At 43.6% G+C, this 25,934-nt stretch overlaps 1 protein-coding gene across 3 annotated transcripts in view; it reads left to right on the forward strand.

The window, feature by feature from the left end:
- The first annotated feature begins 7,635 nt into the window (after positions 1 to 7,635).
- LOC104032474 (potassium/sodium hyperpolarization-activated cyclic nucleotide-gated channel 4) overlaps positions 7,636 to 25,934 on the forward strand; it is a 113,104-nt gene continuing 94,805 nt past the window's right edge. For all 3 annotated transcript variants that reach the window (XM_075714193.1, XM_075714195.1, XM_075714194.1), the window contains exon 1: positions 7,636 to 8,339. In XM_075714193.1, the coding sequence (XP_075570308.1) occupies positions 7,636 to 8,339 (704 nt within the window). The remainder of the gene's footprint in view (positions 8,340 to 25,934) is intronic.

The raw sequence follows: 25,934 nt of genomic DNA on the forward strand, positions 1-25,934 counted from the left end.
GCAGCACAACTTTATCATACAGAAAGGTGAATGCAGTGGAGACAGTTCTCTCCCTGCGCTCTGTGTTCTTAGTTTCTTCTCTTCTGCTTTGGGTCCACCTTGCTTTGTCTTTTTTCCCCTGCTCTAGCTCCTCTCAACAAAGCCTTCTCTAAAACTAAACAAGCAAAAAGGAAACACACACCACTGAACTGGCATTTGAAGATCATGAGATTGTTTACTCTGCTTCTATATTCTGTTCCTCTGCTGTTTAGACTGGGACTGGACTACCCGCCTCTGCTCGGGCTTTGGTATCAACAGAATTTTCTAGATGCTTCAGTAACACTTATAATGAAACAAAAGTAACAAATGACAGACAGAGGCCCAAATTGGACCTAGAGTGCTTTTTTGATCCAGAATTGAGGTAAAAGCTTGAATAGCAGAAACGCGAATGTGCATGCATAGACATAGGCGCGCACAAACTCAGGAAATAATCTCCAGATTTAGGATAACCACAAGATCTTTCTCGTGTTGAGTGGCTTACATGCAGTATCACTGAAGGGCTGGTTTCTAAAAGCAAAGCCCAGAGAGAGGAGGCCTTTATTTTAATCTCATAGAATTATTTGTAGCCTTATCAGCTGAAGGCTCTCCCCTTTACTTATCTGCCGGCTCTCTGAGGCACTCAGCGTTGCTGACAGTTGCAGACACTGCTGCTGAGCAACAGACATGGTGGTGGCACAAATCAGGCTTTTCTCTTGCAAGATAATGGGAATGTCTCAAGGACTCAGACTGGCCTAACCTGGTTGCTTGTTTGTAGAGGATATACTTATGCCAGTAAGGAATGAAATGCGGACAGAAATACTGTATCTCCCTTGCCTTTGGCCTTGTTTTTATTGGCAGTGACGTTCTACTGCGTTGAAGTTGCTGAGTGGAAGGGGTAACTACCTGAAACATCCCTCTGTGTGATCCAAAGCAGCATGACCAGGGGTATCTGTAAGGAATAAACCAGGATCCTCTGCTTGAAGCTCTTCTACTGCCATATTGTTTAGACATGCTGGCTAAGCTTGTTTTTGCAATTTTGCTGTCTTCAGAAGTTCAGAAATCATGAATAAGCATGAAAATGTCTGAGTTTGTTCTCCAAAATCATGAAATGACTTTTAGTTGCTTACCTGAGGAGATGAAACTTACACAGTCATGCTTTGTATCTATCAGTCTGTCAGTTCCCTCCTACTAATATTTCAACCTATTTGATGGTTTAAAACAAATTTGACAGAGGGATTTTTGTCTCAAAGATAGTATCTTCCTACATGTTTGTGCAAGTAGGTAGCTGGAGTAAAGAGAGAATTCCTGCTGAGCTCAAAGCTGCTGCAGCCTATGGCACTGGCATCAATAAATTACTACACATCAGGGAATCCATATATGACAGTACAATTATGAATTATAGAGGAAAAGTTCGTATTGAATCCTGCACATTAGACATGGGAGACTCCAGTCACAAGGCATACATCTATGGGACATTTCTTTCATAGCCATTTTGCTCACAGACCATCTTGTTTCTAATCAGTCTCTTATTTCAAATTTTTAAATCTTCTACCTGTCTTCAGCAATTTGCTGCAGGGAGGCATTGTTAAGATAGGATTGAGTTCCTAAACCAGAGCTGTATAAATGTCTGGCAGGTGGTATGGCTGTGAAACTTTGGTTTGTGGTTGCATCAACAACATGATGTTGAGCTCATTTGATTCACTTACGGAGGAGGAGAAAGGGTTAAAGTCAGCTGTGACAGGATTCACATCACTGAAAGCAGAGTCTGGACTTCCCAAAGTTGGAGGCTGCCATTACTGTTGTTGGAGACAATAGCACATTTCCCATCAAATCCAGCACTGCATGATAATCAAAAATAGTACAGTTCATGTAGACAGAAGATACATCGGCGGGGACAGACTTGTGAAAAGGGATCCATTATTCTTCGTGAAGCTACAGCTCATTAAATGCTGGTGAAAGGTGCTATTTTGAGAAAGAGTCGTTTGCTAGTCACTGAACTGATCCAGTTTCAGCAAACCTCCCTATGCTGTCTGAACCCTCTCCTGAATAATTCCAGATGAGGGTAGAAAAATAAGCTAGTTCTCGGTCTTTAAATGGAAATTTGATGGAATAGACATTTGGAAGGCAAATTTTATTGAAGTCAAAGATACAAGCTTAGTGTGAGCATTTCAATGTGAATATCGGAAAATTCATTGGTAGAGTTTAGACCATAATGTAAAAATGTAGATACTTTGTAAACTAAAAGCAATTGTGACTAAATAATATGCTTGCTCTAATCTCAGCACCTTCTCAGCTGCTATGCAATTTCTCTTCCTCATAGCTTCGTACCTGGTTACCTGTCTCTTTTTTTCTATTTCTATTAAGTTTTCTATTCTCCAGGGGAATATTAAAGGTCAGGTGGCAAGATGCTCTTGCTAATCAGTCTGTTTCTAGCTATGATCTTTAGCTGCTTGCTCCAGTGAGGATTACCAGCTTTTGCAAAATGTCTAAACATCCTGAAAATCTCAGAGGTTTATTTTCTGCATAGTCTGTAACTTCTTTCCATACATACCAACATGGCTGATTCTTTGAATAACATTTCCTTTTTTGCAGTCCAGCGGCAACGCTGTTTGTTAGTTATAAGCACATTCCCAGCAACCCCCCTATATCCTAGACAAGTGCTCCTATTTTGATCTTGGTTATAAGGGTGAAGAGAGAGGGGTTGCTCCAGATTTGTTTACCACTGGAAGCTGGAATGAATATAGCTTTCCAAGTACTTCCTGATTCAAGCTTTTCTGTCCTGTTGTGTATCTCACCTCCTGCTGCTGCATCTCTTGCCAGGCTCCACAGTCCGTTGTTGTTAGGGGTCTGTTTAGTATCTTTCTGCTCCCACTGATGGACTTTGAACCATTCTTTCTCCCAACCCAAAACAATTCTTGCACAGCAAAAGTGGACTTCTTCCTTCCATCCTGGCATTCAGCTCTGTGGAACTCTTCTCTCTCCCCCCTGCCCTCTGGGGTGACTCCCCAGAGACCTGCATCCTGGCATGGATCTCATTTCCCATTGCTCAGCTGTTTCCTTTATCCTGGCCAGATGCTCAGGTGTCCTCTTCTCTGTGCCTTAAGTAGGTTTCAATGTACATTCCAGCATTTCAATCCCCCACTTTACAGTTTCTATAAGGAACATGATAGAGCAATAAGAAAGCACTGGCTGAATTTCAACGAGTACAAGTGTGACAGCACACTTGGGTAATTAACAGGGGCGAGAGGGAGGTAGGATTTTTGTATTTATGGTGATTGTTTCTTTATTATCTTCTAGGCATGATATAAGCTGCAGAGGCAGCGAGTGCAGACTCTACCACTAAAACTCTGAGGTAGAATTTTCCTGTTTTGTAGTGTTGAATATTTCATGAATTTCAAATGCCAATTATGAGTTACTTGCTGCCTGCTAGGAACAATAGGCAGCTTTGAAAGGGCTTGCTCCCATTCTTCCAATCTATACCACATGTTTGTTGACTCCTTTTTTATCTGAGAATCCAAGGGTTCAAGGGTGATGACTGACACTCTCACCCAAGCAAAGGTGGTCCTAACAGGCCAGCGTGCAGAAAGCTTGCATTGCTGCTTTCCGTACCCTGAGCTAGAGGATATCAGTTTTTATGGCTCTCAGTCTATTCTTCTATAGTCCCAAGCTCATTAGGAATGTGATTTTTCACATTTGCATTGCAGCACTGGATTTTTATTAAAATAGCACCACATATATATATATGTACATATATATGTGTATATATGAGCTGGCAAAATCGCCTAAGAAACAAATGAATCTTTGGCTGCTTCACTGGCATTCTCCCTGCTAAATCCGTTTTCTTTGTATCTATGCCAATTCTTGGAGCAGTATCTGACAAACATTGTTAAAAAGGAGATCATTTCCCTCAAAAACAGTTCTCCCTTTTCGTGGCAGGTGGGTTCTCTATACCCCCTCTGAATGTACTGTGCAGCCAATGATAGGCAAGACTTAGTCCTATAACAGTCCTAGCTTTTCTGAAATGTTCTAAAAATACGCCTGTAAAGGTCCATTTGCTGACATGGAAGGCACTGCCATAATGCCAACAATAAATAATGTCCATGATAGTAGTTTCATACCATTAGACAAAGATAATTCCCAGCCTCCTGCACTTAGTTCTTGGAAGGCTCTCAAATAAAAGATCATTGCTTTGAAATTCTCTGGACACAAACTTGTCATTACATTTTAAGGACTTTAAAACTTCCTCTGAGTTTGGTACCTGTAACTCCTGGAGCCAAGTTTTTAGAAGTGTTTAGGAACTGACACTTGGAGACAGAGCTACACAAGAATTCTGTTTTTTAGCACTTTGGGCTACCTGTTTTGAGCTATCTGTTAGACAAGGCCTAGATCCAGTACAGCACTTAGGTTCTTACTTCAGGTTAAGCATTTTATTTTTCAAAATGGGACTATAGTATTTGCTAAAATGATGTGCTTGAAAAATTGCTTCAAAAAAGGTGTGATACTGATGTGAAGCTTATTTCTTTATAGATAGATGTAAAGGTAACAAACATGGACCCCCAAAAAAACCTTAAACAACTTCTCTGTATCTGAGGAATCATATGCATCGTATATCGACTGGACGCTGGTGGCTGGGAAGTGCTAGCCAGAATTCTGGGCACGGGGATATCTGCATGCTTCTGTAATTGTGCAGTAGCATGCCAGTCAGCTTGACTCAATCTTTGCACCTGATAATTTCCTTTCCTAGCTACAGAAGTGATAAAGGAGCATTCTGCTGCTTGTATGCTCTGTTGTGTTCTTTCCCCACTTCAGGGCAGTAAGAGAATCTTATTTGTGTCATCAAATAAGGCAGCACTTAGAGAATAATCCCAGAAAGGCCAGGAAATAAAGAGTGTGGGTATTTTCCAAGAGCTGGCTAGAATACCTATAGCTGAAAGAGGACAAACAGCTTGATTCCCTGAGCATGTCCTTTATTGCTCTGTCATTCTCTGGGAACATTAGGGACTGTGCTTGAGAAGCTGCATCAGTTTCACATGTTATGCACCTCATTAATCAAAACACATCCTTTTGGAAGGCAGTTGATTGCAGCTTAGGCTCAGAAGTGCTTACACCTCAGCATCCCTAGTGCCTGGAGGAGGGAGGAAGAGGAAAAAGACCTTTAATGCTATCACTGGCTTAGTTCACATTATCTAATCTACAGGAGCATTTGAAAATCGAGATTTATTTCCCCCGAAAAGCTTGTTCTACCAGAAATTGTGATGATAATAATAAATAATATTTGCACTGGGTAGCTTCATTGTAGAGTATTTCAAATGAGTCACAGCCAGTCCAGGTTGTGCCAGGAGGTGGGAGGAGAAGAGGAGCAGGTGGGTGCTTCAGAGAAAGGATTCAAGAGAGACAAAGCAGGCAAACAAAGATGAGGAAGCATGTGCTGTCTGTGTGTATGGTGAAGTCACTGCTGATGGCTGCATTTCCTTGAAGTAAGAGCTTAAGTAACATCCTGCTGCTTTAAATGGCAGAGTTACCTTAGACCAGTGACAGGTGGCTCCTGGAAGGGAAAAGGTGAATATTTGCTTATGAAAGCTGAAGTGTAGAGGTCGGGTAAGGATTTCCTCACTTCTTGCAGAGGGCATTCGTTGCTTGTGTTTAGCCTCCCTGCCTGTCTGCATGGTTCATGTGGTTTCCTTTTCCTAGGAGGTATGATTTTAAATGTGCAAAACAACAAACATTCTAGAAAGCCTCAGATACTGAATCTATGCAAAAATATATGCAGTCTCTCATATGGCTAAACAGATTTGTAATTTAACTCCACTGGTTTCAAAGGCTTGGCACTAGTACATAATTTGAACTAGTTCATCAATGTAAGAGCTTCTTAAACATAACAGAATAAACAGCCATTCCCAAAGAAAGCACAGGGCTGGACTGATTGCCACCTCTTTTCCTCCTTTTCTCCAAAAAACCTCTCAAAGAACAAAAAGTAGGGAAAAGCCTGATTTTAGCCTTTTTCCACTGCTTCGGCCTCTGTTATATGAGGTGCATTGTACCCAGCAGTGAAAGGAAGGATTCCCATCCAGAGCTGTTCTTTTCCCAGGACCAACCTCCTGGGAGACACGCTTAGTTGGGGGTGAGCCGCAGAAAGTGCTGACTCAGGTGCCCACTGGTAAGTGGGTTTCCCCGTGTGGTAGGGAGAGCCCACGCATCCCACACACTCTTCGCCATCCCAGTCCAGGCTCCCTCAATCCGGTAGGGGAGCTCTTTGAGATGCCGTTTGCTTTTTTTTTGAATGACTTCTACAGATCCAACCCCGCAGGGGAGAAATAGTAACGTTTTGCATGACTAACGGGGAAGCAAGGCAGGAAAGGAAAAAGAAACCTTCCAAACCTTCGGTGGTTTGCAGACAGCTACAAAACACAATGTGTTTCCCAGCAGGCAAACTTGTGCTAGAAGACAGGCACTCCCCAAGCCCCTGCTTTGCATGCAAGTGAGATTTTCAAGGTGAACTGCTGTTTTTCCCTTAGATTTGGGTTTGCCCCTTCCCACAAAACCCCCTGTGCCTTCACAAACAAACCTGCAACCAAGCTACAACTCCAGAAGGAGAAAGGATCGTCAGCATCTAAGAGAAAAAGGAATCTTCTTGCTCCTTTTTTTTTTTTTTTTTTAATGATGCTACTATTTTTAAATTCACGGCCGCCCGGTAATTTTGCTGTTGAACCAAGGATGGCATCCAGCCTGGCACTGTCAGCTGAAGCCGAGGCGCGGGTGACTTTTGCTCCGCGGCAGGAGTTCTGCAGCGCCAGGGCAAGGCGGTCCTTGCAGCCCGGCAGCGGCAGCAGCGGCAGCAGCAGCAGCAGCAGCAGTGGCAGCGGCAGCAGCAGCGTTGCGGCGCCCGTTCAGTCACACACACCCTTGGCAGCCAGGCGTTGCCCTTTTAAGAAGCCCGGGTGCTGGCTCAGGTAGGCAGAGCCTGTGTGCAGTAGTCGCTCCTATGGCAACCCAATAGAATGGGATCGCTTCATGAATATTCCCAGGAGCAGGGGCTGCATGAGGAATAAGTGATGACAGTGATGTAAGCAAGCAGTGGCTGCTGCAGGTTGCAGTTCATTGTGTTATTGGCCGGCAGGTTGAGGAGTTTGAGGCACCCGGGCTTGAGCTTCGCTTTCCGGATGATGTCTGCCCGCCGGGAGACACAGCACGTTTGCATCTCGAAGCCAACATGGCAAGGCGGCTGCTGCTGCTGCTGCCGCCCTCCCTCGCCTTCCAGCCAGAAGCGTGTGGCTCTCCTCTAGACTTCTTGCCCAGTGCGCTGGATCTGAGCAGATAGGGATTGCAGTAACACCAAGAGGAGACAAGCAGCAAGTAGCCAAATCGGGACAACGGAGGGGGGCGGGGGGGGGGCTTTTTTGCCTTCCCTCTTTTTTTTCCTTCCCTTCTGGATGCAGAGCCTGTGTTTTGATGCAGAGCCTGTGGATGCCACAGTCTGGTAAGATGACACGCCAGTCCCTGGTCCCTTCTGCCCCTTGAGCTGGGGGCAGGGGCCTGGGGGCAGTGACGGTTTCCCGCCTTGGGCAGAGCAGGGGGGTCTCTCCCTCGAACTGAGCGGCAGCAGCAGCAGCGTCGGCCATGGACAAGCTGCCCCCCTCCATGCGCAAGAGGCTCTACAGCCTGCCCCAGCAGATAGGACCCAAGGCATCGATCATGGACGAGGAGGAAGACAGCGACAAGGACACCCGGAGGAAAAGCATCAGGCTGAAGCCCCTGCCTTCGCCCTCTCCTGGGAGCACCCGGGCACTCGGGGGAGACCCCGGCAGAGGGGGGGACCCCGGCCTCCTGGAGACGGAGGCAGGCGGCAAGGGCACCAAGACCAGCACCAACGGGGACTGCCGCCGCTTCAAAGGGAGCCTGTCCTCGCTGACCAGCAGGCACCTCCACGACACGGCCGAGGAGAAGAGGCTGATCGGCGGCGAAGGGGAACCGGCCTCCCCCAGTGAGGACAAGAGCCCCCCCGGCAGTGGGGAGCTGGAGCAGGGACTGCCAGCGCCCCCACCACCAGCGTCCCCCCCGGAGCCCCAGCAGCAGCCCCCCCGGGCTTGCTCCTCTACCTCCATCAAAGTAGAAGGAGGTGGAGGGTGCGACCAGATCACCCCAGATGAAGAGCAGAGGCTGGGCCAAGCCGGTTTCATGCAGAGGCAGTTCGGGGCCATGCTCCAGCCGGGGGTCAACAAATTCTCCTTGAGAATGTTTGGCAGCCAGAAGGCCGTGGAGAGGGAGCAGGAAAGGGTTAAGTCAGCCGGGTTCTGGATCATCCATCCCTACAGCGACTTCAGGTACAACCCCCCGCTCCTGGCCCACTCAAAACTAGGTGGTCTGCCCCTTCCCCTGCCATGCTCAGACCTTTCCGCACAGAGCACACACCCAGGTGTAACTTTCCTTGCTAATTTCCTAGTCAGAGGAGCTGGAGGACACATCCGAGATCTGCTCCAGTCAAACAATCTGCGGGCTTCATTTATATTTAAGCTTCATTTTAGTGTCCTCACACTATTATTAATTTTAAATTGTGTTTTTAAACCAAGAAATGTCTTTTGCTTTGGCTTTTTATAAGGGAAAGCCTCTTCAGAAGTTCAGTGTAAATGGGGAAAGATGTTCCCACCTGATGCACAACTCTAGACTGAAAGTGTGGTGTCTGCTGCCTAACTAGTCCTACATCTCCAGTTCAGAATGTATGGTCTGCCTGATTAATGTTTCAATTCCCATTTTCATACCTTAAAGTCCCGTCTGTTCTCCTTCCCCAAGTGTTAGGGAAGGATGTTGCTACTGTTGCTGTTCTGTAGGTCTTCTTACTGCAGCATCGCTTGTGGGGAATTGGTATGTACAGGGGATAGCAGCATTCATTAAGAAGGAATTTAACACCTTCAGAGTCTTAGAAAGATTTTGTCTTTTGCATCTGTAAATCCTAGTTTGCAAAATTAATTTGGATAGGGAATAGTTAACATTGTCTTTATGAACGTAATGTCTTGCTTTCATTCAGATAGCAACATTTCCATGGAGGTTAATACAGAAATTAACTTGTAAACCCTAGACCCAATTTTTGTATAGTTCTGTGTAGCAGCGGGGTTGTGTTTGGGTATTTCTGAGTAAAGTATTTTCTATTGCACAGGTGAATTGTCCTCAGCAATATGTATGTAAAGTACTGCAATCAATAATTAATTACTTAGTGCAATCAATGGCTAAGGTTTATTGCTTCAACTTTAATTACGTCTCACATTTAAAAGCACACAGTAGGAGAACATTGCTCAAACATATATCTGTCAAAATACATGATTTTATTGAATTCTTGGACTCTTCAAGAAACCTTGCATTATTCCCTAAAATACAGCTAGCAAGATAATTGCAGGAAGGAGTTCCAGGGTGGATTGGGTGCCCAAAGACAGGAATGACAGAAACCTCTTGATACTACCTTTTAGGGATTTAGCAAGCAGTCTACACGCTTAGAAGATTCAGCACTGGCACTGAACAGATTCCTTGATATTTGCTTGGATTAACAAATGTTATTAGAAGGCTACGTGAATTGGAAGACTGCACTGTCATTTACATTCAGTGCATTCAAGTGTCCCAAGCACACAGCTGACCGAGCATATGAGGGTTTCCAGTAGCTACATTATGATACATAGACCTTGCAAGTACAATCTTATTCAAACCCAGGTAGGAAAGAGTATAAAATTGCCTCCCAGTTGTGACTGATCAAGTAACACCTCACAAACGCAGTGAAATTTGAGAGTGATTACCTTTAAAAAGAACAAAACCAATTTCATACTCTTGGTTATAGAGCTTTGTATTATTTGCCACAAGTCTGGAGTTAAAAACTAACTACTGTGCTTTCTTGGGTTATTGTAGCAAGGTGTTCTCTGTGTGTCGCATCCTCAAGGAATTTTGGATTCAGTCTCTGAATTCCATTTGGATTTATGCAAAAGTAGCATTCAGTTTGCATATCTTCTATGTATCTGTATAGTAGGTTTATTCCCTTCCATCTTTATGACTACGTTTTCAGCATAGAACCAGACTGGCAAACTTCAGTAAAAGCATTGTAGCAGTAACTGAGGTAACCACCTTGCCCAAGGTGAGATGGTCCTAACAGTTTATTTTTTCAAGATTCCTAGTGAACCAGTGCTTATTCCTTAAAACGGCACAATAAATTATGAGGTAAGTTTTCATTTCTGAGATACTTGGCTATAAGGCCACTCCTAGCCTTACACAAAGGAATGAAATAGGCAGGCAAGCTAGACTCTCCCAAGGCAGATGATCATACTGAGTCTGCTAACATTCAGGTGTTCATATGCATGCAGATATATATGAATGCATGTATGACTCGTTAGTATTAAGAATAAAATCCTCCCCCGACATAGCTTTGCATTTGTGCAGAGAAAGCACAGTGAGTTGGATATCTGTACCCTGGTGCAAGACACTCTCTGCTTGGGGTCAGATCCCCAGATTCCAGGTAGGCTGATATCTTGCCACTTGGTATTTCTTCTAAATTGATGCTAGAAGCCTAGCACACAAATATGTGTTTTCTCCCTAGTATTGTATATCAATATCAGATGAAGCAGTTGTATTGATTGTACAGAGAGAGATCTGAAGAGGCCAGGAGTTGGATGCACTACTGTATGGTCAGTATGTATATTTTCTGGGGAACTTTGTTCACCTCTGTTTCTAGGTCACTTGCAGCGTATCTGTTTGAATATGACTGCCACTTAAAGAAAATGTGTGGGCTTCCATGAAAATTGACCTATGAACAATGGCTGCCTTGAAGGAGAAGAGTGGGAGCTTTCCCGGATTCTGTTCGAGTTTTGTATTCCCTCCTTCTCTGAATGCTACTAAAGCATCTCTCTTGGAAACAACTCACATGAATATGAATAACATTTTTTGACCTCTGAAATGCAGCAGATTGCACCAAAGAGCCAATATTATCAAAATATTTGCAAGGTCTATATCCTTGACCCAAAGGACTCTTATTTTCTGCTTTGCAAATTACGCAGTGCAATGCGTGATTGCTCCTTGTTATAGGTGGGTGCAGATTCCAGAGTGTTAGGATCTTGTAAGAGGCATGAGTCTCCATTATCCTGCACTTTGCTGTCACCAAAGCTGTGCAGCAGCATTTGGTGTACCAGTTTCAAGTTAGTATTTAAATATTTAGACCCAGATCTTGTCTCCTCTTTTTTTGGAGAAACCAGTTTCACCTCTGAGAGTGAGGTGCTCCTCCAGGTGTTTTGGCAGAGCTCGAGACCTCATGACCCCTGTCTCAGTACAGCTTGAGATTTGAACTTTTGAATGGAACATGCCTGTCTTATTTACTGAAGCTTGATTCTGCTGTGAAATGACATTCATGTAATTCCTCTGACTTCATGGAGTTGCTTCTCCCTCACACAATCTGAGAGGAGTTCCTGTTTTAGAATAGAACAGAGGCTTTCATCATAGTCTCATGACATTATCATTTTAGCACCTAATATGCCTAATTCCAGTGACAGATCTATGACCCTCCAAGAGTAAAGCAAATTAATATAGATTAAGGCTCTGTTGATTTCTGCTTTTAGTCCATTGTGAGGGGAAAAGACACCAAATGACCTTTATAAAAACCAAACTCAGTGCCCCTGAGTACTCATGACTAATGCAGTGGACTAGCTCTAGAAGCACTTAAAAGGTGTCTTAGTGATTTCTAATGGAAATAAGAATACTAACTCCTATTCTGACGTGCAGATGTATGTGCTAGCAGCTTGAGTTTATTTGCCTCTGTGGTTGATTGCACATTGGTGCAGAGCCAAACTGTATTTCCTAGATCAAGATTTATTTGTGATTTTGAAAGCTTTTTCACTGGGAAGATAGAATTGTAGTTTATTGCTTAGAGGAAGCATTGATCCACTACAATTGGTTTAATAACAGAATTCCAGACAAACAATGATCTGTCTAGTTTGTAGCTGACTGAAGCATATTGGTTGTAGCTGCTACCCAGAATTGCTTGTGAAAAGTGTAGCATGCTGCTTTTAGGAAGGCCTGAGATCAGATACACTATCTGAAGGACCAAAATAGTCCAAACAGTGGATGTAAATAGAACTGCACATTATTGACTGGCCAGTAATCTATTAACTTCTTCGCAGAAAAGAGAAGCTGCTGCCTCCTTGAAAACAATGGAAAATATTCCACTCAGTAACAGTCCCAACTTCAGATTTTGGAATTTTGCCTTCCACTGTTCTCCCTTACTTGTAATAAGTGTCTGCAAACAGATCCTTTATTTTTTCATTTGCTTCCTCTGCCAGAGCCTCTTCTCTGCTTGGAAACCTGGGGAGATTTTTGTGGCACCAAAAGAAATAGATGCTCAGGTACGATGTATAAGGTAGGGGAATTCCTGAAGAACAAAATCATTTGCTCCCCTTCATGCAGCTCCAGACCTCTAAACAGTTTCATTCAGACTGCCTTCTCATGGAGAATCAGTGGGATTTACTAATTATACTACTAAATACTGAACCCGATAGCATTGGTGGGATTGAGCAAAAATGGGAAGGATGCACATTTACCTTTTCCACTCTCCTGAGTAGAACTGATTTCCAGAGTGCCTCACGGAGTGCTGCTCTGTCTGTGGAGATTGTTTTCATTCATAAGCTTTTCACTATTTGGTTAGAAGGATAAACAGTTTGTGAAGCATACAGCACTGCTCACTGACTTTGGCAATTCACTTAGGTGGATGTTGCTCTCCCTGCTCGCAGACAATAATGCCCTTTTCTTTACCTGCTGCCCAGAATGCTGCTTCTTGTGCTGGCTCGCTTCATGCCGGTCCACATTCAGAAGCTGCCCACAATGGCAAACTCTGATCTTGTGACTTGCCCACTGCTCATAGCAAAGTAAAATGAAAGCCGCCCATTGTGTGAGCCTGACGTACAGCAAATTGAAACTCTGGTTCAGTGAAACCTCTGCTTAGAGGGAAAGGTCGGGGAAACAGTTGTATTAGTAGCAGAACCTGTGCCTGTCATTAGAAACAAACACAAAGTGCAAATCAGGCATAGGTTTATTGGTAGGCAGCTCATGGACTATTTTTTCTTGTTCGTGCTGATGGCAGTTGCCTCAAAATAGTGTGGGGATGCTGCTAGTTGAGGAAGGGGAGATGCTTTCTTGAAGTCAGATCTTGCTGTCTTTACTGCAGACAACTTTCCTTCCAATTCCCAGGGCAGTTTTGCTTGGAGCAGAACAAACAGGAATAATATGAGTGATAATCCAGATCCCCCTGAACAGCATGGATTGGAATTCTGTTGTCTTCAGCGGACTGTGAATCAGGCTGCAGGAGAAGAAACATGATTTTGTGACCATGAATTGAGGGGCCACACTAGTGCAGCCATACTTCCTATGTCCATAGGCAAGTCATCACATGCTTCATGCCTCCGTTCACATCTCATGAGGTGGAGGACAAGAAATCCCATGCTAGACAATCAATGTGGGGATATAGTTTTTTGCGTGAGACATATTCAGATGCTACAAAAGGCAGCGTTTGAGAACAGGAAGGCCTCAGTAAATTAAACACTTTAGCATATCACCATAATATGCTTTAAGACTATAATCGTATAATATTACGGTATTTTCACGTATGTTCATGTGCAGAAAATGAGATGAAAGAGTATAAATAAATACTAAAGCAAGCACTGAGATTTAAGGAAGTGCCATGATTAAGATTTTCTCCACAAACTTGATTCAGGCCCTTTGTACAAATCTCTGCCAATAGATGAACACATTATCTCTTCCACAGAAGTTCATGCCTCATTCAGTGCACACAGGGATGGTTTCTTTGTGAAAAACTATTTAACATTTTCTTCATCTCTCTTTGTAAGATAGCATACCATATTTATTTAATCTTATTTTGATCCTATTCTGAAAATACAGGTTAATTTCCTCATGGCCTATTTTTTTCTTTGGCACTTATAAAATCATCGACTATAATAGCAACAAATGTTCATTTTGCTTCCCAACACCTTGGCTAGGAAACTGGTACTGTCATCCCCAGTTTATAGTGAGGTGGCAGAGACTCATGGAGATTAAGGTCAAAAGCATTCCTTAACTTGGTGTAGTCAGTTTGAGGACGTGTTTTGCAGAGTACGTAGCATTACACAGCATACCTGATGTTCAGAGCTCTGCCTCTGTGGGTGTTTAGTAAGGAATCAGACATCGCTGTGACCCAGAAGGCAAGGGCATGGAGGTAATGACTACCTGTTTTAAGAGTAATGGGTGCTTTAAGAGGATTGGGACTTTCTGATTTGGACCATTTCTTAGACTTGCTTGGTGAGCAGCCAGACTGAGAAATAGGCATGCCGATCCCACCCACCCTCTTCCCCAGCCTCCGATGTTTGTTAGTTTATCTGTTGTTACAGAAAAAAAAAAAAAAAAAGAATCATTGCTGTAAACAATGACATAGTGTTCTTTTTAATCATCACCTAAGAATATTATTCTAATTGCACTTTTGGTTTGAGTGATTTGCCTAACACCTCTGCAGGAACTTTTTGGCAGAGATGGAATCTCCAGGGCACCGCTCATCTGCCCTAGCCATCACATCTCATTCTGCAGTTCCTTTATCTCTTTTATGGCAAACCTTCCAGATTCTGCAAGAAATGAGCTCCTATAGAAAATCTCTTTCCCACACACATCTGCCTCAAGCCCTTCCTCTCATCTTGAATGAAACATGAATTCTATGGGAAGAACTGTTTTGAATCGTGTAATGCCTGTTAACATAATACGTATGTACAGCTAACCTCTGTTCTGCTATTTAATAACCTGAGCTTTTGACTTTGCAGTCTAATTTTTAATACAGTGGTTTTGTACAGTTGTTAAGATTTTAAAAAACAAATCAATCCCCACCTTCATCACAATAATATCTCTGGATTCATTAGCAGGTACGGATCTTTTTGAGGATATGCTGCCCTGCCCTCTGCTCTGAATTAAGCAATGGCTGTAGCATGTAATTACAGCAAAAGAACAATGATGCACCAGATTCTTGGGTTACTCTCCAGCCTTTGAAGGGAAATGTACTCTGCTTATTACAAACTCTCTGCTTGTTTTCTCCCCAGTACCTAAGCATGATGCCTTCTACCCCACTCTCTCCAACCTGTTGTTTTCCCCATCCCTCACTTGAGGTTTCTGTTTCTTGTCCCACCAGTCCCATCTCCATTTTCTAGGCTTCTCATGGCAGGTTTTTTGTCCAGCCAGTCTGTCATGGTTTAACCCCAGCCAGCAACTAAGCACCATACAGCCGCTCGCTTGCTGCCCCTGCCCCAGTGGGATGGGGGAGAGAATCGGAAGAGTAAGAGTGAGAAAACTCCTGGGTTGAGATAAGAACAGTTTAATAATTGAAATAAAATAAAGTAAAATAGTAGTAGTAATAATAACAATATAATAATATACAAAGCAAGTGATGCATAATGCAATTGCTCACCACCTGCTGACTGATACCCAGACAGATCCCGAGCAGCGATCGCTGCCCTCTGGCCAGCTCCCTGCAGCTTATATACTGAGCATGACGTCACATGGTATGGAATAGCCCTTTGGTCAGTTTGGATTGAGTATTCTGGCTGTGCCCCCTCCCAGTTTCTTGTGCACTTGGTAGAGCATGGGAAGCTGAAAAATCCTTGACTAGCATAAGCAGTACTTAGCAACAACTAAAACATCAGTGTGTTAACAACATTATTCTCATACTAAATCCAGCTACTAGGAAGAAAATTAACTCTATCCCAGCCAAAACCAGGACACAGTCCTAGGTCCCAATATCCAACGTATCATCTGACCGCTGTTTCCCACCTCACCTTAGTTTTTAGTAATGCCTCTTCCGCCCCCCTGCAAAATGTTGCAGTTGCAGTATGTTGGATTTGGCACCTTACTCAGTCCAGTTCCCTCCTCGCCAGTCTCCATCCTTATCCTTCAGTTTTTTTTCTGTGTGGGTTGCCCCAAATTAGTTTCCTCTCCTTCTATATAGTCTCGGTTGCTATCATCCTTCTGACTCTTCAAACATTCTCAGTTTTCTCAGTCCCTGCTTTCCTTCCTGATTTAAGAATGGATCATTTTGCCTAGTAATTTAAAACCCTTCCACATTATCCCTCTTTCCATCCTTGGACACTAGCAGCCCAACAATGTTTAGACAAACTCTACTAATTTTTTATTTTTTAAACTTGAAATATCTCAATCGTTGGAGCTAACCATTTAAAATGATGAATTTGTATAGAAGCACAATCTCCACTGCATTAGTATGAAACAGATTTTATTTGAGGGAAAAATGTGTTTTCTAAAGGTAGGCACACACAGAATCAGTGTAGGACTTTTCAGTACTATCATAAGCTGGTAAACTTTAGTTTTCAATACAGTGTTATTCTGGTTAGGTAACTATGCTAAGTGCTTTCTGTTGCACTGAGTTTTTCTTCTGTAGAGTCACTGCTGCTGCACTGAAATCCATTTATTACACAGATACAAGAGTGAGCTTTGTCTGGAGATAGCGTAGTGTCATTTTAGCTTGAAACTATTGAAATTTGTCTTTGTTTCTGATGTGTTATGAGCACCTCATTAGCAAGCCCATGAATCCCTCGGTTTGCTCCTGAAACCAACTATGTGAGTTCTCATCTCTGCCAGAACACAGATTTCTTCCTTTCTCTTATTTTTGAAAGCTGTGTTGGTGCTAAGACAGTTATAGGTCAATTGAGTTATTGTTGGGACTAATTGGCAGTCTAACAAGCTATTAAATCAATTTACCTTCAGATGAATGTCACTCAAAAAGAAAGGTGCCAAATTCTTTTCTGTCTTTGAGAACTTGAAAAAAACCTATTTCCACTGATGAGTGTAAGGGAAAGGCCAGTCCATAGGAAAGTGGCTAGTGAGAGCATAAGATTTCACCCCTAAATGTTTATGCCACAAGGTCTATGGCTGAACAAGGTCCAGGCTGTTCCTGTGTGCAGAAGGGTGAGACTATTTCCAGAACTCAAGGCCAAGAGGAAGAATTAAGAAAATCACCAACTTGTATATCCACCCCTTCCCTCGTTTGTAACAGAGCATGGGTTTATTTTCATGTGGAGAGATCTACATCCTCTTCTCCTCCTTTATTGGTTCTCAGTGTCCCACATGCATTCCTGTGACTGCTGATGCAGGTGTAGTATCCACAGCCATCTTTCAAATCAGGCAGCACCTGGCTGGTGACATCATTGCCTTTTTGGTGTCCAGTGATCTATAACTTAATGAGATTTACTTGCTCTGTGTTACAAAAGAGTCAGAGTTATTATGGTGAATAGGGTTGATTTAAGTTCTGTTCTGAAACATTTAGATAACCTCTTCCTCTAGCAGCAATACAGTGCTCATTCCCACAGTATCTGAGCATTTCTTAGTGAGACGGTTGTAAACCAGTCGCTTTTCAGCCTACAAGTCAGGACAAGGTTTCTTGACCAAGCGACACTGCAAGTTCATTCTGGGGTCTCCAAATCAAAGCTACTTTATATATGACAAGCAGTAAGAACTGCTCAGGTATTCTTGCTTAAGTGGGCAGGTTTTTTTGGTGAAGCACAAGGCAGATGAGAACGCAGCTTGGCTCTGTGCAGCTCTACATCTCTGCAGTGCTGACAGCACTAAAGCCAGGGTTTTGTCAGCAGACAAAGCAGTTAGGACTCCAGAAACACAGAAGAGAAAGCGGATTTGTGCTGGGCTAACAAGGTGCTATTATAGAGACCTTTTTCTGCCCCTTTTCCGTGTTGAATGGTTTGCTACCTGGGAAGTCCCTTTACAAATTTAAATTATTCATTCCATGCAGTATATTCACAGTGGCTGACATCAAATATGGTCACCCCGTGTCTAGTATTAGCACCAGACTGTAGTAAAACCAGGCTGTTAACTCCTCAAGAGATGCTGCCTGCAGCAGGGGAAGACATTGCCAGTGAGAGCAAGCAGATGAGCATCCAAAGGGGAATTCCAAGGTCAGCTTGAGGGCCCACCACTTGGACATTATAGGGGCACAACTGCTTTCCCAGCGATGCGCAAAAGCTAATCTCATTTCTGGTGACTCGTCCAAATGTGCTAATTAAGGATTTAAATCTCTGCCTCTTTGGATGGAGAGGTTGTCTGTGTTTATGCATCTATTGTTAAAGAGCTTAGAGGCAGGAGAGGTGCTGCAGGTTGCCGGCTGACTCTAGTGTAGGAGCTATAACTCTTTTTTTTTCTTTTCACAGCTGTGCTTAGGGTTCTTGTGACTGCCAGGAAATCAGTAGTTGTACACTGAGGAACTCCTCATCCCTGTATGCAGCTCCAATGAGACTATATGCAGAGGAACTCTGATGGGGTTCAGTTTTCCTGGTGAGAGCTACTGAGCACTGTTACAGCTCAGTTCCACTCCTTGCGTGTTTGGGGGATGGAAAACCTAGCAAAGTGCATTTGGATTTGCCTGGGTGTGGGAAAGAAATGTCTTGCAAAGTTATCAGCGCTTCGAAGCTTGTGAGGGAGATAACAGCTGAATTCCAAAGACTTGGGGGCTCCACATTAATAAGTCCCCTCCTCCTAGCCATTGCTTCACACATGATTTCAGGGCAAGGTGCTAACTCATCACAGCACTAACATCATTGTTACCCAGTGCAATGTCTCATCTGCAAAGGAGTTGTGTATGCGCGTGCGGATGTGTGTGTCTCCCGGGGACCGGAGGAAGTGGAGGCCCCTAATTATCCAGCCCTGCTCTGCGTGTTCTCTCACCTCTCTCCACCTTTGTGACTAGGCTCGCGGGATGGTGCAGAGCACAGGGGTGTGGGCTGAGTGAGCACAGTGACATCTTGGCTCTCTGCAGAGGAGCAGAAGTTTCATTAGGCATAGTGAAGCAGTGCAAAGGTGACATTTCCTGGTAGTGTCAGGGTTTGGACTAGCTCTCCCAACAGTCAAAATGATAGCAGAAATGATAACAATGACTGACTATGCAGCTTTTTTAACAACAGCAAACCTGCTTTCATTAAGCACAAATTCTTGATGCTTGATCTTTCCCCCTTTGCTTTAAAGCACTAATGCGTGCACAAGTTATACTTCTATTAATAACAAGAGGAATATTTTTTCCATCCCTGGTTTTCTGTGAATTGTGGGGAGGACAGGAGAAAGGACCAGTCTAGACTACAGATCATGGCCTGTTCTCCTTGATGCCTATACAAACCAGTTGTATCATTCTCCCGTGCTCATTTAGCTGCAAATACACTTTGAATCATAAGCAATGTCTAACGGATAGAAGGACAAACTGGAGGACAAACAAGCAGGTCAGACCTCTGGTTTTGACCCTGTGAGACATCCTGAACAGAATACTCTTTCTCCAACTTTGAAAAAGGGGTGATGGTACTGCCAAGGAGCCATGGAAGATGCTGTAGAACTCTAAAATATTTTAACGTAACAGATGACGCTAGAGTAGATGTCAGCAAGGATGTGGTTAAGGCAGTTTCATGAGAATTTCTTCATGGTTATCCTTTTCTGTGTACTGCTGTAGATTTGGTTACATCTCTTGTCCATCTTTTGTTAGGACCACAAAAATTAGATCCAGGTACTGTTAGGTGATTTCTGAATAACTGGTTCCTTTGTCTTAATAAGGAAACTGGTTGTCAACACCTGTACAGTTCCATGTACATTGCTATATTGTGTGGCACATTTAGAACTAGGCTGGAAAATAGAAAAAAAGCTGCACAGGGAGGGAGATGATGAATTTTACCTTTTGTGTCTGTAAATGAGAATTATGCAGCCTCTACAATGGGGTTTGGAGATGCTCTAAAAAGAAAATGTTCCATCTTTTCCTCACTGGTCATGTGTATTGCAAGGTGTGCTACCCTTTTCTTTGGGAATACATGACTTCTTGACTTTAGTAAACACTCCCGAAAAAAAGATCTGGCACAGGAGCTGGCAAGATGTCTGCCCTTTTCTGTGGTGTGGCAGCTTTGGGAAAGATCCTCTAAGCTCGCTGACTGTTGAATCTTTCAGATAATCTGTTGCGACCCTCGGCTTTTAGTGCAAACACAAGTGTGCTTCAGATCGTGCCAGCCATGGTTAAGGTGATGCACTGTATATGCTATGGTTAGAGAGCAACTAGGCTTGTTCCACAGTTGGGAGCTGGAACAAATGCCTGGGTCAAAGACATACTTAAATCAAACTCCAGATTTGGCAATGACTGTTGGCTCAACACTGGCTGCATTTGGAAAGTTTCTGGTCATCAGTTTTGCAAAACCTCATGTAAAGTTACATTGTTTGGAGCTTCTCTCGGTGTATTCCCGTTGTGACTGGGCTTCTCTGCTGTCTCTGCAGCACAGGCACTCCTCTGTCATCTACTCCTGATCCATCACCCAAATGGGGTGAATTCCTCTGGCTTCTTTGTTGTCTACATATATTGACCTAAAGTTGTGCCAAAGCTTTCCAAACAAGGACAGCTCTGCTGGTTGCATGCTCCTTTTGCATCACAAACAGGAATTTAGGCTAACAGTGGCAGATGTGGGTATGGCCTAGGGCTCCTGCTTTTGAACAGGGGATCTGGAAGCCTCATCTGCAAATTCACGCAGCAAAATCTGCACTGCAGACAAAAAAAAGATTTGCCTTGACATCATCTGCCCTGCTCTGAGATCCGCAGTCAGTCAGGAAGAGCAATGCACAGCTCCCAGCCTCTCTAGCTCAGTAGAATTAAGGCTAAGCTTCATCATGAGCTAATGCAAGCTGTTCCCACCCCAAATAATTGGCTGCTGGATGGCTTTGTGTCTGTCTAACCATTACTGCATGTGGGTGGATGTGTTGTGTGTGTCTGAATGAGTCTGCTTTGGAAATTAATGCATAACATTGGGGGTGCATCTAATAATACAATACCTCATGAGTGATGTGGATGTGAGAAGCGTAAAACGGAGTTGAGCATGTGAAACATCTGTACAAAGATCACTCTCCCTGGTACCATAGGATGGTGATTCCCACGTCCAGACCACCACTACCTCTTTTTTGCTCTTCCTTCCACCCTAAAACACCTCAGATGTCTTTCCAGTCCTCTGTTTCCCATAGCAGAAATTTAAAAGCAGGGAAAAAAAAAAAAAAGCAGTGAAATGTCTCAAAAGCTCAGTCTGCCAATCAGCACAACCCTCTTTTGCAGGGCAGAGCACCCCATGGTGAATAGGAAATGACAGAGGTGTTGGCTTGTCCGTAGAGATGAAAGACAATGCCTATCCATGAGCATAGCTGTTGGAGACACTGATGTATAGAAGTCATGCATGACTTGGGGAGTCAGGAGATGTAACTCCTCTGGGACTTGGCAGCTGTTATAGGGTATTATTTTCACAAGGCTGAGCTGTTCTTAAACACTTCCTCTAGTGTAATCATCACACACACATTTTCTCAGTAATGGCAGGCCATCAGCATTTCTTTCCAGTCTTCTTAGATAAGATGTACAGAGACAAGCTGTGAAAGAGCTGAACAAGATGCCTTGACGTTAGTCATTCACATTTCCTCAGCTTGGCCTGCACATGGGTGGGCGTAGTCTTCGCTGGGTAAAAAACTGGTTGGGTGGCCGAGCCCAGAGAGTTGTGGTGAATGGAGTTAAGTCCAGTTGGCAGCCAGTCACGAGCGGTGTTCCCCAGGGCTCTGTTTTGGGGCCAGCCTTGTTTAATATCTTTATCGATGATCTGGATGAGGGGATTGAGTGCACCCTCAGTAAGTTTGCAGATGACACCAAGTTGGGTGGGAATGTCGATCTGCTCGAGGGTAGGATGGCACTGCAGAGGGATCTGGACGGGCTGGATCAATGGGCAGAGGCCAATTATACGACGTTCAACAAGGCCAAGTGCCAGGTCCTGCACTTGGGTCACAACAACCCCGTGCAATGCTACAGGCTTGGGGAAGAGTGGCTGGAAAGCTGCCTGGCAGAAAAGGACCTGGGGGTGTTGGTAGACAGCCGCCTGAACATGAGCCAGCAGTGTGCCCAGGTGGCCAAGAACGCCAACAGCATCCTGGCTTGTATCAGGAATAGTGTGGCCAGCAGGAGCAGGGAGGTGATTGTTCCCCTGTACTCAGTGCTGGTGATGCCGCGCCTGGAATACTGTGTCCAGTTTTGGGCCCCTCACTACAAGAAAGACATTGAGGTGCTGGAGCGTGTTCAGAGAAGGGCAACGAAGCTGGTGAAGGGTCTGGAGCACAGGCCTTATGAGGAGCGGCTGAGGGAACTGGGGTTGTTTAGTCTGGAGAAGAGGAGGCTGAGGGGAGACCTTATCACTCTCTACAACTACCTGAAAGGAGGTTGTAGTGAGGTGGGTGTTGGTCTCTTCTCCCAAGTAGTTAGTGATAGGACAAGAGGAAATGGCCTCAAGTTGTGCCAGGGGAGGTTTAGGTTGGAAATTAGGAGAAATTTCTTCATGGAAAACGGTAGTCAAGCATTGGACCAGGGTGCCCAGAGAGGTGGTGGAGTCCCCATCCCTGGAAGTGTTCAAAAAACGGGTAGATGTGGCACTTTGGGACATGGTTTAGTCTAGTCTACCCTTGATTGGTTTAGTGTGGACTTGGTAGTGTAGGTTAATGGTTGGACTGGATGATCTTAAAGGTCTTTTCCAACCTAAACAATTCTATGATTCTATGATTCTATAAGCTTTGGGCCTTGCTTTCCATACACATCCTTGCAGCTGAGTTTTTTTCAGGGAAAGAGCACCTCTTTCAAGTAAGGACAGGTAAGTGGAAACTTGTGCCTGCCCCAAACTTGGATACTAAGATCTGCAGTCCAGTTAGGGAAAAAGACACAGGGTTGGCTATATGTCCAGTTGTAGTGGTTCAAGGTGGAGCATAGCTTTCCTACAGCTGGTCACAAGAGGAGGGAAGAGAATTCTTCACAAGCTCTTTGAAAACTTGTTTTTCAAAGGAAAAATATATATGGTCCTGGTTAGCTCAGGAAGCAGAAGGGAGGATATCCCAAATAAAGTAGTTTTGTAGTAATATACACTACCCTGATCATTCAAAATCTGTGGCTGTCGACAGAGCAGAATACTAGCCTTTATAGGCAGCCAGATAACACTGCGAGTAATTTTAGTACAGTTTAAATGGTGTGCTTCAGCTTTATTCATACCCTGCCCTGAAGCAGTAGTTGTATGTTGTTCTGCTGTGTACTGCATAACTGCTGCATTTCATCTCACCATTAGCCTTGCTACAGTGCTGGGTAAAATTTCTCCACACACTGGGACTCTTGTGGATGCAGAAGGATAGATCATCATTTCTTTGAAATTAGTTTTTATTAGTAGATGTATGGAGCCAAATTCCTCAGTGAGAATCCATTGCAGCTAGACACTGGGAATCAGTTTTACTTCTTGGAGCTACTTCTGGCCTGTCTCTCTTGTATACGTACCTCTAAGGCACATATGGGCACTGTGTCTAGCACTGTCTGAGACCTGCTAATATTGCACTACAGTGAGAGATACCAGATTACATTCACATTGTGATGTTTGTGGAATGGATCTTCAAAGCAGGATTTAGTCAGGCTAGCTCTCTCTTGCTACAGTGGAGGTATTTTAGAGCACTGAATTTCCTGCTCTTTGCCCACAAAATAGCTATTTCTGATTCAATGATGTCTCTCATAAAGAAGATCCCTAATTTACGATCTGAATATCTAAAGAGCTAAACTGGTTTTGGATATACTTGAGAGCAGAGCTAATCTGCTATCTGCTTTTCCTGGACTCCAGTGAAAGACCTGCTGTGCCGCACTGAAACCAGGGAGTGCTGAGGATGTTGGCTCAAGTGACTTGCAGAGCTTTCTTCCAGGTACCCTCATCACTGAGCCATCTTTATACTTCTCTTTCTCAGCCTTCCTGTGATCTATTGAGTGCCAGCCAGTTGGGCTGAGTCATATCGCATTTCTGGTGGGATGAATTTGAAAGAATACAGAGGAATAGCCTAGCTTTTGCCTTACTACTAAGCTTACTTAAACAGAAAGACTAGATTAACTAAAAAGAAGAAAAAAGTAGAAATCACGTAATCAAGCATTATTGAAGTGCACAAGCTCCCAGCTAATTTACATAATATGCTAGCACATCCCTGCTCCTCCTGAAATCAAAGGTTATGTCAGTGCCTGCTATAGTGGCCTTGAAATTGGGTACTGTATGTGTAGAAGTGAAAAACTACAAGTATATTTCATGTTTTAGAGAAGAGGGCCTTTGAGAGTGCATTCTTCTGTTGCTTCTTGGAAAAGCTTGAATTCATTGAGACATTGCTGCCATCGTAGGTACCCAAAACAGGGCAGGGAACAGACATGCCTCTAGGCACCGCAAGCAAAGGATGTCTTTTACTTTAAGACACAAAATTTAAAAGTCTGGAATAGTCTTTTGTAGCTGTAACTTTCAGTACTCAGAGTATATTTAGGCTCTTTTAGGGTTCCTTCTTCCAGATTCGGGACCTGAAGTATATCTTTCTGTACTGGGGAGGGGGACCGTGGCATCTGCAAAGTGCCATTGCTCGTCTTGCAGTTGCATGTGCTTCTCTGTACTTTAGGCATGAATAGATCCTGTTCTTCCCAAAAGAGGAAAAGAAAATTGAAGAAGCTCTGTGATGAGTTCCTGCCTTGAAGTAAGGGTATTTAATATTTAGAACAGGATCAGGTAGATTTAAAATAAACACTTACACCTTACTTGTCAGTGGAATCTGCACCTTAAATAGGGAGGAAAGGGCTCAAATATCACTGCCTTGGAATAGACACCTGTTCCACTATCCTTTTGGTAATTGTTTACTGTGTCAACAAAACTACTTGCATGTTTCAGTTATACCTGAATTCTGTGGGAATTATATTGGTCATATGTCCAAAAATCTTTAAAGAGATTGTTATTTCACATTCACTTTGTAGCACGTCTTAGCCCTGACGCTGAAGTGCAAATACAGGGGGATGGGGTGTCATTTATTTATTGAGTATTCATGACTGTCATATCTGCACTGTCCCAGCTGTTTGTAGAAATAGCTTTGTAATATTTCTGTGAAATAGCAAGGATATTTGTTCCCATTTTATGTCTGGAAGCCTAATATACAGAGAAACTACATTATTTTCTAGGGAGATGCTCACAGAATCTGAACCTGGGTTGTGTAGACAGCACAAGTAGTTCCTCAGTGACAGGACTGTCCTACCTTTTTCTGCAATGTCCCTCTAGCTTAGGGTGGAAACTGGCAGGCTGGAGCCTCCTTGTTATGTATTGCTGGAAAATGGGCTGCATCAATCTGAATATATTTCTGAAACAACTTGTTTCTGGCAGGTTGTTCATTCTAAAAATATATTTATTTCTAATTGCTGAGCGGAATGCTTAATGAATTCTTCCTTCCCAAGAACAATTAATCAAAGAAATGATTTAGGGCTGGCACTTGCTCCCCCAGGGCTCAATGGCTGTGTTCCATTGACTTAAATAGAGCAGATCAAGTCCAGCCCACACTGGAAAAGATTTATCTAAGCATTTTTTAGTGGTGCCCATCACTATTTGTCTAGATGTCTCTGGCAGAAAAATACTGTATGTATTGGAGGAGCATCACTGGACGAGTTACAGCAAGCTGCTGTGTTTTGCAACCAGTGTTTTCCTGTTTTGTATATTTCTTAAAGAGAGGTGTTATGCAAACTCCCATTGATTGTAATGGGGATTCAGAATGGTGAGGAAAGAAGGGGCTGCAGTTACAACTTGCTCCAGAAGGTTTCTTGACTGGAACAAATGGCTGGAGAGGACTGTGCGGGTCACTGAGACCCTGCAACATGGGTTAGAGCTTTGATAAAGGAGAATCCCCTGAGAATCCCCACCACACAACAAATGTGTGCCCTTTCTACAAAAGAACAAAAGTCAGAAATTTGCAGTGTGTCCTGGAAAGAGCAGGAGAGATACATCAATGTCCTGAGTCTTGGCAAAAGGCAGATGTGTTAAGTGAAAATGCCC

The sequence above is a fragment of the Pelecanus crispus genome, chromosome 7, assembly GCF_030463565.1.
Source record: "Pelecanus crispus isolate bPelCri1 chromosome 7, bPelCri1.pri, whole genome shotgun sequence".
Lineage (NCBI taxonomy): Eukaryota > Metazoa > Chordata > Aves > Pelecaniformes > Pelecanidae > Pelecanus > Pelecanus crispus.